The sequence below is a fragment of the Leptinotarsa decemlineata genome, unplaced genomic scaffold (genome assembly GCF_025532065.1).
Source record: "Leptinotarsa decemlineata unplaced genomic scaffold, Ldec_3_MD MMD2_tig00026294_RagTag_RagTag, whole genome shotgun sequence".
Classification (NCBI taxonomy): Eukaryota; Metazoa; Arthropoda; class Insecta; order Coleoptera; family Chrysomelidae; genus Leptinotarsa; species Leptinotarsa decemlineata.
Window position 1 is genome coordinate 154,526 of NW_027412674.1, and position 14,836 is coordinate 169,361.

The 14,836-nt window shown below is 33.0% G+C and overlaps 1 protein-coding gene across 2 annotated transcripts in view; it reads left to right on the top strand.

Moving 5' to 3' along the window:
• Positions 1 to 14,836, top strand: part of dtn (transmembrane protein 132C dtn) — a 237,620-nt gene that overhangs the window by 54,235 nt on the left and 168,549 nt on the right. For both annotated transcript variants that reach the window (XM_074180116.1, XM_074180115.1), the window contains exon 4: positions 1,898 to 2,056. In XM_074180116.1, coding sequence (XP_074036217.1) covers positions 1,898 to 2,056 — 159 coding nt within the window. The remainder of the gene's footprint in view (positions 1 to 1,897; positions 2,057 to 14,836) is intronic.

A 14,836-nucleotide genomic window follows, 5' to 3' on the forward strand; every position in this document is an offset into this window, starting at 1 on the left:
CAAACCCTCATGCCACACCTGGTCAAAGGCCTTACAAATATCAACCGCAACAGCTCTTGACTCTCCATGTTTCTCGATTGTGTTATTCCAAATATGGGTTAAACTGGAGGCTGGTACCTTCCACTCTAAAAGCTGTGTCGTTCCCACCGGTGTTCCCCAGGGTAGCGTATTCTCTTTCTTTTATTCGTACATGACCTCAACAACAGTAATCGTCAACATTGTACAGTGCAATTTGCCGACGATTCTTCTTTCACTCTGAAGTCTTCAGATTATGAAGGATTGTCGTGTTAGGCCAATCAAGTAGTTGCTAATGTGCAAAAATATTGTTCTTAAAATGGTTTCATTCTGAACAGCTCAAAAACTAATACAATCGTCTGTTCACTAAATGAGAATGATCACAGTGTTCTGGTCGGAATACATGACAAGTCAATAATACAACAAACTTCATCTGTAAAATTTTTAGGTTTGAACATTGATGCTCAACTCTCTTGGAACAAGCACATTGATTATATTCTCAGTAAACTGTCGAAACATTGTTTTGTAATTCGTAATCTTCGTAATTTTTTCCATTGAATATATTGAAGAGCTATTACTATGCTCAGTTATTGTCTGATTACCTTTGGTAACTGTACAAGAATAAACGAATTACTAATAGGCTTGTTCTGGTTATCTGCCCAGACTATTCCTAACAGTCAGAAAACAGTCACCCAACTGAATACTGAACATTTTGTCGCGTTAAGCTTTTCAGTCCACAACTGAGTCACTGATTTTGAACGATTTGAAACAGTACTAAATGATAACCAGAACAAACCTAAACTATTTATATTAAACTGTGTTGTTTATGAGAAAACTCATGGTGACAAATTTTAATCAAGAGATAATCTTCGTCTCAACACAGAATATACGTTAAGACCAACTATAATTTTATTGTTCCCCACCATAAATTGACGAAAGCAGCAAACGGCCCTCTACTTATGCCCATCAAGTTATTTGACAAACTACCTATCTCCCTTAAACAGCTATCAAACCTGCATTCATTCAAAAAAAAAAAATAAAAAAACTGTTACATGACAATATATTTTATTTCCTCAATGAATACTTCCAGGCTGATTTGGAAATATTAATCACTTGATTGCAACAGTTTCGACTGTACTATTTTCAATTGTCATATTTTCAGTTAAATTTTCAATTTTATATTATGTATTTATATTCTCAAATTCCATATTTGATATATATATATATATATATATATATATATATATATATATATATATATATATATATATATATATATATATATATATATATATATATATATGTATATATATATATATATATATATATATATATATATATATGTATATATATATATATATATATATATATATATATATATATACATATACAGAAATTTTCTCTTCTTCTCTTCTTCTTCTTCTCTTCTCTTCTTTTCTCGTTTCGTGACATCAGCCATGTTAACAGTAAAATGAGAGGACTGGAGGTTTTATACTGACTGACACTCTTATGATAAACGTACTTAAATCGGAAGCTATTGAACCTAGAAACTTGAAATATGCAGGTAGATTCTTTGTATAGCGTAGATAATCACCAAGAAAGGGAATCAGGAAATTCCACACCAATGGTGAAAAATAGGGGTTTAATTGTATTGAATTTCGTTAGTTTTCAAGTTGAAAACCTGAAGTTTTGGCTTGGTAAAGGAATATTGTAACTATTGGTTTAAATATAGTTTGTCACGAAACTTAATGTGACAAACCAAATTCTACGCAGGTGAAGCCGCGGGCAACAACTAGTTGACAATATTATACACATCTATTTCAAATTAATCGTTGTTAGAGCATATCAGACATATATTGAATTCATCATTCGTTTGTTTCAGAGCTCGCGTAAAAAGTGGAGTTCATCTTCTGGAAGCAATTCCATCTGGTGCAAGTGCATGGAATATCACAGTAGACATCAATACAAGGCACACGGGAGCCACAATTACTTTGGTCAGAAAGGAGCCACCAGATTCGGAAACTCCAGGAAATATTGGAGAGTAAGTGTTTTCTTTGAACGTTTACAGAAAAATTGATTCATTGCACAAAAATATCACGTGTTCCTAAATAATGACTGCAATATAATATATTTATAATTTTTCCAAAATATTTTATATAAATATATACAGTGCATTCCATTTAAAACAAGCCACCCTGAATAATTTTTGGTTCAATGATTTTCAGGAAAATAAAAAAACACGTCAACAATAGTGTACAGGGGGACACAATTTGATCTTACTTTCCCTATGACACCCCCAGAGCATGTCACCATTTTCATAAATGGATCAATTGTTTTGCATTATCAGATGCTCCATGATGAGCAGATTTCAACAAAGTATAAAACATATGGCCTGAAACTTATGATGGAGCTACAAATTATTCGATTTGAAAACGACCCACTCTAAATAACAATAACTTTCAGAAATAATAAAAAAACACCTCAATAATAGTATACGGGGGTCAACAATTATACATGAGGCCACATTTTGAAATATTCGTTCTAGAGACAAATATGGAAGCAATAAATCAAAAAAAGATATTTGTTTATTAATTCTTGAATCAAAATCTGATGACTGGACAATGAGAAGAAATAAATTACTTCATACAAAAAAAGTGTGAATCTTCCAAATAAAGGAGCAAATGAAGGATACAATCAAATTTCAAAAAATCAACTCTATACATAAATATACAGATCATGCAAAGTAGTAACTTTCAGACACAAACTGGAAGAACAGTCCTCTTGAAGCAGATACTTTTATATAAACCTTGAATTACACGAAAGAAAAATTGTTTCGAAGCAAATACTTTTATATAAAAACTAAATTATATAAAAAAATATTTTCTCTATTCATTTTGTATTCCTAATATTCGTTATGGAATTGAATCAGATATCATTTATAGGATTTCTACACAATATACAAAATGAAAGAGGTGAAAATTTCATGCACACTGTCACCTTCACTGGTGCACATTCGATGTATTGGCATGAAACATCTGCCTTATCGCTTCTTCAGCACCAAATATGGATAACATTATGAGATGAAGCACTCAATTCATTCACAAAATAACGTTTTTATGTCACTCATGTCATCGAATCAAATGAGCGCATGGGTGTTATTTCGTACTGTCATCGATGACATGAGATTAAACCCATTCGTGACAAAAAGTCATAATTTTATGAATGAATTGAATGTTTCATTAGGAAGTGTTTTATGCTGAAATTTCAGTATCTGCCTGTGAGGATGTTCTGATTCAATTCCATAACGAATATTTAGAAATAAAATAAAAGTATTTTTTGTATAATTCAGTGTTCATATTCAAATTGTTCATATTTATATAATTCAATGTTTATATGAACGTAGATGTGTCGAGAGGGCTTTTATTCCAGTTTTTGTCAGAAAGTTACTTCTTTGCACGATCGACACATCTTTGTAGAAAAATTATTTTGAAATTATTTGTTTTCTTTCTTTCTTTGGAAGATTCCCACATGTTTGTTCAGAGGTGGAGAAATAGAGAGCCAAAATCTTTCTTTGCCAAAAAACTGTCTCTCCTGAAAACATAGCTCTTTCAATTTATCACGTGGTAACTTATCAATGTTCTTGAACTATTGTTATTGACAACCTTTTGATATAAAAACCCAACCAAGTACTGCGAAAACACGTAAGTCTGCAAATGAAATCAAAGATAAGTTACAAAATGAGAAACCGTTTCACTTCTGTCTATTTGATTTTTCTCAAGTCGTTTGTTTTTTCCACCAATTCATTTCCACACTGAAATCTGAGTTTCCTATTTTCGGTCCAATTTCCGTAGTGGCACATGAACAAGGAAGTTATCGAAGTGAAGAACGTTTGAGGGCTATTATAGATCCGGTGTAGTGGCGTCGTTATCGGAGGGAACAGATGCTGCAAGTAACCGCTGCTATTGGAATTCCTGCTGCACTGTCTGTCCTACAGTAAGAAAGACGCACACTTCGAAAGATATGAATTCACGAGATGTTTCGAAGAGATATATTTTCTGTGAAGAGGTCGTAAAATTGGAATATTCGTTTGCCAACTAGTATTTCCGCTAGTTACCGCTGATTTATAAAGTGCATGTCTCCCCACTTTTTATTTTGTGACCGGGTCAACTAAAAAAATTGAAATATGGGATAATGAAATTAATGCGTAAATACTTCATTTTGAAGTGAAATAGACAGATGAAACTTTCAAGATGGCGACTGGGCGCCATCTGGGAAAAAATCAAAAGGAAAGGGGGATCTTGTGACACATCTTTTTGAAGCTCCTGACAAATGCTTTACAACCCTAGAATATATATCTTCAACTACTACAAAATGGCGGAACTTTCAATAATTGCCTGAATACATTGACATTTAACTACATAATATAAGGAAATAAGCTAGAGGTCAGTTCAGAAGATGCTCGAAATGGTTGCCTTGAACTTCTTGAGATATGAGTAGTCTATCCCATATTTCACGCAGAACATTTTCGAACACAGTAACGTCAATATTTCTACAAATATTGATTATTCTCTGACGTATATCCAATATTGAAGCAGGTTCAGCACCTTTCACTTCAAATAGCCCCATAAAAAAGTCCAAAAGTGTCAAATCTGGTGAACGGGCTGGCCATTCTATAGGACCGCAACGGCCAATTCAACGACCGGGAAAAGTAGTATCCAAATAGTTTCTTACTTGTCTGGAGTAATGTGGTGGTGCTCCATCTTCTTAGAATACAATATTCATATCGAATTCATTAGGATTCGCTTCGACGATTTCAGTGATGAGAGGGTCAACAGTAGTTTCCAGCATATTCAAATACAGCTTCCCTGTTAAATTTTGATCAATAAATAGAGGTCCTACAATATGGTTTCCCAATATTCCTGCCCAAACGTTATTTTTTCCGGATATTGGGTATGTGTTTCCCGGAAAACGTGAGGGTTGATGTCACTCAAATAACGGCAATTTTGTCTGTGAACATTGTCGTTTAAAAAAAAATTAACATTCCTCATTAAAACAAATATTGTGGAGATAAGTAGGATGTCTTGCAATGATTTCCGTCATGATTTCACAGAATTCTGTTCTTCGATCAGGGTCGTCTTCAGTTAATTAGTGTACTATTTTATTCTTGTATGGATGATACCTATTTCTTTTCAAAAGTCTCTACACAGTAGAAGGAGTCACCTCACCTCGCGACGGAATAAGTAGACTGTTCAGGATTTACTACCATGTCCCCAATTATTTGTTTCCTCAAATATTTTCTACAGATAGGACGATTCGGAAAACGTTCATTGAAAATCTTTTCGGTCTCGTGAAAGTTACGCGTCGCACCGTAAATAAAAATCGCTTCAATTTTTTTCTCCAATGGACGAGAATTGACCATTTTAGAGATTGTTGACGTACCTTTCTACTAGTAAAACCGAAAACTTAATGAGAATATTCTAAATGAACAATGATGTTCATTGTCGTGCTGACATTTTTCGTCGTTTTTATAAACAAAAAATAACTTAACCAACTTTATCGGGTTGTTAAAATTGTCATATGGTAGATGAAAAGGAATATTTCTAGAAATGTTGATATTAATGTGTTTGTTTTCAGGAAATTATTAAATGTTTCGCCATTTTGTAGTACTTAGGTGAAGATATTGACTTCATAATCTTTTATAAATTTAAATATTAATTACGATATGACTTATTTTCAAAAAAAGTCTGCACAGTGTACAGTAGTGGCCTCTATCTTCAAAAGATGATGAATTCTTTGCTCGTATCTCAACGAATGTTTATTCTTCTACTGTGTACTGAAATATACTGATCTATACATAATACATACATACATACATACAACCAGATACATTCTCTCGAGAAAAATATCTGGTCTGCACAAGTAAGAAACCAATTTGGATACTACTTTTTCTGGTCGTTGGATTGGCCGTCGAGGTCCTACAGAGTGACCAACCCGCTCAGCAGATTTGACACCTTTGGACTTTTTTTATGGAACTATTTGAAGCAAAAGGTGTACGAAAATGAACCTGCTTCAAACTTGGATATACGGCAGAGAATAATAAATATTTGTAGAGATATTCACGTTACTGTTTTCGAAAATGTTAGGCGAGGAATATCGGATAGGCTGTTCATATGTCAAGAATTTCAAAGTAACCATTTCGAGCATCTTCTGAACTGTCCTCAAACTTATTATCTCATATTTTGTAGTTAAATTTCAATGTATTCAGGCAATTATTTAAAGTTCCGCAATTTTGTAGTAGTTAACGATATTGACATTATATTCTAGGGTTGTGAAGCATCTGTCAGAAGCTTCAAAAAGATGTGTCACAAGACCCCCTTTCCATTTAATTTTTTCCCATATGGCGCCCAATCACCATCCCGAAAGTTTCATCTGTCAATTTTACTTCAAAATAAAGTATTCATGCATTCATTACATTATTCCAAATTTCAATTTTTTGAGTTGACCCGCTCAAAAAATAAAAGGAGGAGGAAATTAAAGAAATACACTGTATAATTTATCTGTCTATCTGAACATTTTCAAAAGCAAAGTTTATAACTTTCTTGATTGATTGTTTATCAATTTATTGATATGATAAATATGTATTATTCTTGTTAATAACAGAAAATCTCAAGTTTTCAAAATTGTTCTGTATTCCTGTTATTTCTATTTTTTTCCATTACATTTTTTATGAAGCTAGTAATAATGTAGAAGACTATGGATAAATTACCATATTCAGGGATTCTCCTTTTGTGGATTCTTCTGTAATCAATTCTTTTTCATTTTTATCTTTATATATTTCATGAATTTTTTTCCTTGGAACAAATAAATCACATATCATCATTATATTATGATTATTATCTCATTGTATGGGCAAATGTTGAAAGTTAGTGACTTATTATAGAACAAATGGTGAAATGTCCCTGCAACAACTTGGTCGCTATTCGAGTAGAACAATATTGGACTAGAGGTCGGCTGTTCCAGGAATCACACGTTGAAAGATAAGATCTCGTTAAATTTTAGCTCTTAAAATATTTGACTTTCAAGAGTAGAACAGTTATTGATACGGTTTCATTTATATTTCAAATTGTTCTAGTTCAAGTGATGTGATTTAGGCAGATGTATTGAATCCACGTCGACATTACTTATAAATGAAATATATTCAAAATATACTGGTGAGAAAATCAAATTGAAATGATATTAAAAATTATGAAAAGATATAAAAAATATAAAACTTTGGAATTGAAGTTATATTTAAAATTTTTCTCTTCTTGGTGAATTTCAAGTTCAGGTTTTATGAATGTTTGTGTTGTGAACATAACATACATATTAGCCCACCGATTTTCTGAATAAGATAAAGAGGTTGAACATACAACTATGATAAGTAAGAGTGTTCATAATACATAGAATTTATTTACTAAAATACTAGGCGTACCCAAGCAAGTATAAAGGGCACAATGGCGTAAGATATGAAAGTTTAAAAAATGTAACATTCAACCAATAAAATCAAGAATGTTGTCAGTTCATCCGATTCTTGAAGTGGAATATTCTGAAACCGAGTAACCTTGCATTTTTCACACCTCCACCCAACTCTCATGTCATGTCATGTGGCATTGACGACATCTAAGAGGTCTTGAATTTTTTAAGGGTGATGTCCAATAGTATCTTTTAAGATACTTCTTGGTATTGTACCTAATGGTCTATTCGAAGTTGGCCTTCTTTGAATGGCCTTGCTATATGATCTGAAGTAATGACGAAATAAATTACGTTGAAAAAGCAACAAGTCCATTTTATCCTCTTGGTGGGTTATTGTGTAGGGTCTTCATGCATTCACTACAACGATATTTATCTTATGAGTAAATAAAATCCACCACCATTTTTTGCCGTGAATGCTTATTCGATAATTGCTGACTCCTTGATCCAGTAGATCAACGCCACCCATTGATGAAGTTTTGATTGGCTTAGGTTGTGAAACAGATATAATTTGTTTGCTGTTTTGCTGACCATCGTCTAACTTGTGTCATTAGTTCCAATGAATCATTATTTGTTGCTATGGTTACTGCACTGTTATTATTCCATCTAACAAACAGAAAACGTTTTTCCTCATCATTCTGATAATCATAATATCCTCAAGCTTTCCTTTTTATGTCTTTGGTTGGAATATCTAGAATTTTCAGCAGGTCTAATACAACTTACGATCCCAGTGGTAGGAATTTTTCCTTCGTCGTTGATTGATCTTGAATTACTGAAGCCTTAGCACCACAGTAGTATTGGATGCATAGCAATACTCACTTGAACTGCACATCACCGAATCTTTATAACCAAAGCGAATATGTTTTCCTTTTATGAACTGGTTCGCTGAGCGACGCCCAAAGCATTTTAGCATACTTCATCGATGGACAATCTTTCATGAAAAATACCCCACTGTTGGAATTTTGTATTGACAAGATCCATCAATGGCCGAACTTTGTACATTTTGTCATTCTTATCAAGCTTCGAGTTGTCAGCCAAATGAATATACTTCTTGATTTCGGTGAATCTATTTCGACTGATCGTATTTGAAACGAATGGAGTACCTACATCTTCATTCCAATAAAGACGTTCACGAGGTAGTCTGTGATAGCCAGTGAAGAGGAGGAATCCAATGAAAATCTTCATTTCATCCTTAGTGACATTGAATTTATGGTCGTTTTTGTATCTTGCGTAAAAATTAGTTTGATCTACGATATGATGTAGAACTTCTTCGTCGAATAGTTTCTCGAAAATGTGCACGGCATTCAGTCCCGACAGTTCATCTCGTTCTCTATCCAATCGGATTTCGATTCTATTAGTGCCTTCAATATTCATATTCACGGATACTCGGATCCACTTAGGTATTGCAGTCTTCTGCCTCTTCGCAAAGTTATATTTATTTGCAGATTCCTGCGATAAATCGGACAGGTGAATGTTATCTTCATCATCCCACTCATCTTCATATTCTACTTCCAATTCTCCTGGAACATCAGTTGGCATATCAGTTGTAATCAAGTTATCATCGTAAAATTCCTCTTCATCAGTTTGGTTATCCACTTCTGGCGAAATTATGACTGAATCAATTTCCGATTGGGTAGACCTCACATCTTCAATTACATCTACAGTAGGTGGTTAGTGTCCCGAATCTCTTTGCATAGAATAAAGACGGAGAAATTTCTACGAATTCCATTGTCAGAAAATTGTTCTGGAAAATAACAAAATACCTACTGTTATACATTGCCTTCGCCCATTGTACTCAACCAAGTACAGATAAGTTTGCAACAATATATCGACTATATGAAACAATTCAATGATGATGGAATAATCAGCTATGAGAATTAAATGTATGATAAAACATATGTCATACAAAATATAATTATTATCAAGAAATTATAGCCACTATTCATAATATATTCCACTCACCTCTCGTCACCTAAAAACTGAGAGACATGTGCTCATCTTCTATGTTATAATTTGGAATCAACTTCAATAAATCAGAATCCTGTACCACTTTTCAAGCAAGTGAACGTTACTGAAACTGCACGAAACAAAAAACATTGGCTACTGTATTGTACTGTAGGTACAGTCGGTTACTAAAATTGTAATTAATTTCTTGTACTGGTATAGATGTTAAATAATTGAATAGAACTGGCCGATACTTGATGAAAATCTGTATTGAAACTCAATAATAAAGTTTATTGTATTTTGTATATTGATATTTACTGTATATTGATTTTCACTATATACTGAGAATCATACAATAAACTGTGATAATGAAATGTTAAATATGCTGATAATAATTTTTCTCATTCTCTTTTACCCAAGCGTAATAAATCAAAACTAAAAATTGATACATATTATGAACTATAAAGAGGGAGAAAACCTTATCTTTCACCATCATCTTCAACTAATAACACAATATAGGTATTCAGAAGAAAAACGTAATATTTTCAGACAAGCATCTAATTTATCGTATTTTGCATCCAACTTTTCCAAACTTTATATAAAACTTTATGCCATTACTCATGCGAATGTACACTTTGAAATAAGAAATGCTCGTCATTACCCGAAGCGAATTCTCCAACTTTTACAGCCGTTTTTCTTCTATATTTCTGGTTGGTTCATGATGGAAAAAGGTTTTTTCTAATAGATTCTTATTTGTATGAGGTTTGAGAAATATGGTCCTCCTTTGGAACTCAATGAATCGTTTACATGGAAATTGATGGCATAAACTGAGGATGACAGTTTGCTAAGTTAGAGATCATCTTCTTTATATCATTTCCTTATATTTCTTATTCGGTCTAGCTTCTATGAAATTTTGAGAAGTTATCATGATCTGTAGGTTTGAAAATGGAAAAGACATAATTTTAGTACAGACATCTATGAGCATATCCATTATTACAATAAAACCAATCCATCGATCATTTTGTCATCTCCAATTGAAAAAATTTAGAAAACTTCAAAAGGAAGAAGAAAATAAATGAACTTCCTAATGAACTCTTTGTGAAAATGAACACTGAATTACTCGATACTGACTTTTTCTTATTTTGTTTGTACTCCAAACATTTGTTATTTATTTGAAAAAGGTATCATTCATAGAAACTCTACACAACGTAATATATTGAGAAGTATTGATATAACCTTTTTTTTAATTTATGGTTATATACTCTGGTACTGATGATTTTGGGAGCTTTCTTTGCCTAAAACACAAAGGAAGAAGCAATATTTACCTGTAATGAGCAATATGGTATATAAATATTAATTACAGTCGACATTCCCCGATTCAAAAAGTGATTTCCTAATTTCTACACTGCATTTTCAACATGTTCTCCAAAATTAACTCCTACCATACTAAAACACTATTAGAGTTTGTCAAATTTTCCCAGCAGAAGAGACCATAAGAAAAATACCCATAGTGTAAGGAGACCAAACACAACGATTGATCTGCCTACAAAAAAATTTTCAAGTGTTCTAGTGATTTTTTCAGGAAAGGCGAGTAGAGGCCATACTCCCATCTCTTTTGACAGGTGGTTCCAGAGACCACCAGTGGTCCGCGGACAACTGGTGATCCCTGGAAGCATCCCAAGCGGTCCGCGGAACCATCCTGAAAAATATGTTAGATGAGTCGAAAAGATACAATGCCACCCGCCGCTAAAATGTTCAAAGAAGAGTTACTATTTTCTCAAGAACTTGAAACGATGTCGCAAAGTGTAGATGTTATGGATGCAATAAGTCAATATATGGAGAAACATGGACTTATGTGGGAACGGCTTGTGGGGTTTTGTACGGACGGTTCTCCTGCTATACTTGGTTCTCGCTCTGGTCTTACAGCATTGATAAAAACCAAAAATCCATTTGCAATTACGACGCACTGCGTTATTAATCGTCAAGCACCAGCTGCCAAGACGCTTCCAAAATACTTTGCTTTGACGATGAAAATAGCTATAAAAGTAGTGAATTTCATTAAAAACAATGCACCCAATACTCGTCTCTTCAAACAATTGTGTTTTGATATGAACTCTGAACATGAAACTTTGCTTTTTCACACGGAAGTGCGTTGGCTTTCCAAGGGAAACATGTTGAATTTGTACGAATTAAGAGAGGAAATAGAAATATTTTAACTGACAAGGAAAACAAAGAGTTCTTTGATCAGTTCTGCGAGTCCAAATTTCAAGTACATTTTGCTCATTTGGTCGATTTTTTGCGCAACTGAATAAATTAAACCTTCTACTACAAGGGTCGGGAAATTTGAAGTTGCAAGGCGTGAGCAATATTTTTGCTTGTGAAGATAAAATCAGTGCGCTTATCGCTAAAATCGAGCTATGGATCAACAAGGTCGAAAGTAATAACTTTTTTGTATTTGATAAGCTTAATCAAATTATTGGTGGACAGAGTGCTGAAATTAAAGGAGAAATACAAAAGAACATATTACATTTAAAAAACATAAAAATTGGATTCATTTGCTATTTTCCCGACCGCAAAGATAAATCCATTCATTGTAAAAGATACATTCGAATTAGGAATTAATCTTGAAAAATTTTGGAGCCAAAAGGCAATTTCTTTACCAAAACTTACCTTACCTAACTTTATTTTCCTCGACATATCTATGTTTTCGGTGCTTCTGATTATTAAAAACAAGCACCGAAATCGGTAGGATGCCACTGCTGATATGCGTTTAAGTTTAAGTAACACTGAACCAAGGATTCAGAATTTAGTGAAGAGTATGCAATCACAAAAATAGCATAAATTTTTAATGCAACTTTTGTTACAGTTACAGATTTTACCTAATGATTAAAGGACATCAAATAATATGCGTATTTTATTTGAAGATGAATTAGAACAACCATTCCATTTATTTACTGTACTGTACTGTATTTAGTTGTAGTTATCCTACTTTATATTAACTACAAACTAATTGACCAACTTGGTGGTCCATGGCCTGACAGAAATTTTGTCAAATGGTCCCGCATGACTATAAGGTTAAGAACCACTACTCTCGACCATATTTTTTTCCTTTTTGTTTTCAGCAATGAATTATAGTCAGCTGATTGACCTGATAGTCAAAACTGCCTAAATTTTGTTTTGACTTATTTGAAATTGACTCAATTACCATGCTAATTCTAATGCTAATGATTAGTAGCGAATTAAATAAAGAATAAAGTTTTATAAGAAGTGAAACAACGTATATAATTCAAAAAATAGTATGAAACATGTTTGATAATATTTTGTTTAACTTTGATTTGTGTCCTTTGCTCTTCTGCAGTTTGAGATGTATTTATCGCATTCTTTCTTTTAAATTATGTGTGCTTGAAGAAAATTGAATTATATTATACCAATACCTGTTTTCTAACTTCTGTATTGTGTCTGCGTGGAAACTATTATTATGGTATGTGCAACACTGTTGCAATAATTTTGCACAGAGCATTCTGGCTCCCTTTATCTGATTACAATATAAATAGGGAAATTAAAATAATTATACAGACAGGACAAAATAATGGTTTCGATACAGTCACAATCTAGAAGTAAGTCAGAAAATACAGATTAAACATTCAGATATCAAGAAATTTGTAACTCTAACATATTTTGGTAAAGAAACAGAGATAACTGCAGGATTTTACAAAAAAAACAATGTGAAAGTGGTATTCAGACCACATGCCAAGTTATTTAATTTCCTTTTCAATGCCAAAAATAAAGTGGACAAGATTGAGAAATCTGGAGTTGTGGTTGTGAAAGGTCCTTCAGACTAGGTGAAAATGATTTGACGTTTTCAAACCATTCCTTGGAATGCAACACAAGTTCCCGAATCTAAACGATACGGAAATTTTGCACTGCAATTATTTGGAATCCTTAGAAATTCATAAGCGTAAGCATTGCGGGTGTTACCTGCTAAATGATGAAATCGATTTAGTTTACTCACTGGTTTTCAAATTATCGTACCCACATTGTTTAGGTAAACATGATTCAGGTACTCAATTAAGTTAAGTAACTATGTTGTTACCTATATTGATGTTATATAAGGGGTAATATTATCATTTATTTTTAGTTTAATGTATAGGTTTCAAAAGTAAAAAACATAGAGAAATTTTCATTTCTCATTTTTCATATAGGTCCAAGAAATGGACTAATATGCAAAATAACAAATTCTCATTATAAAAGGGATAGATCAATATTTAGGTATTCACAAATGAAACACAAACCTCAGAAGTCAAAACTTGTGCGAGGTAAGGATTAACAAGACCTCTCCTTTCATCGTACGATTCCTGACACAAGATGATACACAGTTAAAATTGATCGTCCGGCCGTAGGGCTCGAACCACCGTTCTGCCTAGCGATATATTGAATGATTAGCACGAACTGCTGACGCCAACCAAACCGGCTACCATCCCAATAATAAAAATATTGAAATTCAATAAATTGACATCATTACGATGAAATTGCGTGGTGGCCACGATCGGATAAAAAAAGGTAGTATAATACAGGGCGTTTCTTTTATCATGTGGTACCATTGCTATATTCTAAACCGTAACAGATACGAAGACGATTAACTGAAAAAAAATGTAACTGTCATCGGGAATAATACAATGGTCGAAAATAATTTACGGGGACTCTCGCCCTTCTCGAGTTATACGGGGAAAACAAAAAATGCTGTTTTTCGTTTTTTTTTCGAATAGAAGTGTTATTTTGGAAAATATCAAAAAATGGAAAAAAAAAAATTCCAAATGAAATATGTTGTTGAATTTGTACGAATTAAGAGAGGAAGTAGAAATATTTTAACTGACAAGGAAAACAAAGAGTTGTTTGATCTTGGATTTACAATGATACAGAATTTATATTATTGTTATATCATAAAACTAAATGTGTATACCAAATATCAGATCAGTCTGTCAACAGGAAGGGGGTCCATTACTTAATTTGATCCAAACAAACAAACACAACAAGCTAAAGAAAACCGTTAAATAAAAATATAATGCGAGTTATTTTTCTATATTTTAGGTAACCGTTTGAAAAAGGGATCGTAACTCCGCAACTTTTTATTGTTCAGTATCATTTTAGTAATCATTGCCACCACTCCCTTTTTTTCTTCAGTGCGTCATATAGAACTTCATTGTCGGTAAGAATTACAAACTTTCTACCCTTATCCAAAGTTTTATGTGGCTCATTCACCCTTTCTCATACAATATTACTCCCAAAGGATAGCCAGTGTGGTATTGTGTTTCAAAGCTGTGCAGAATGAAGTCCTTTTTCAACGATCTCCCCAACAACTATAAATACT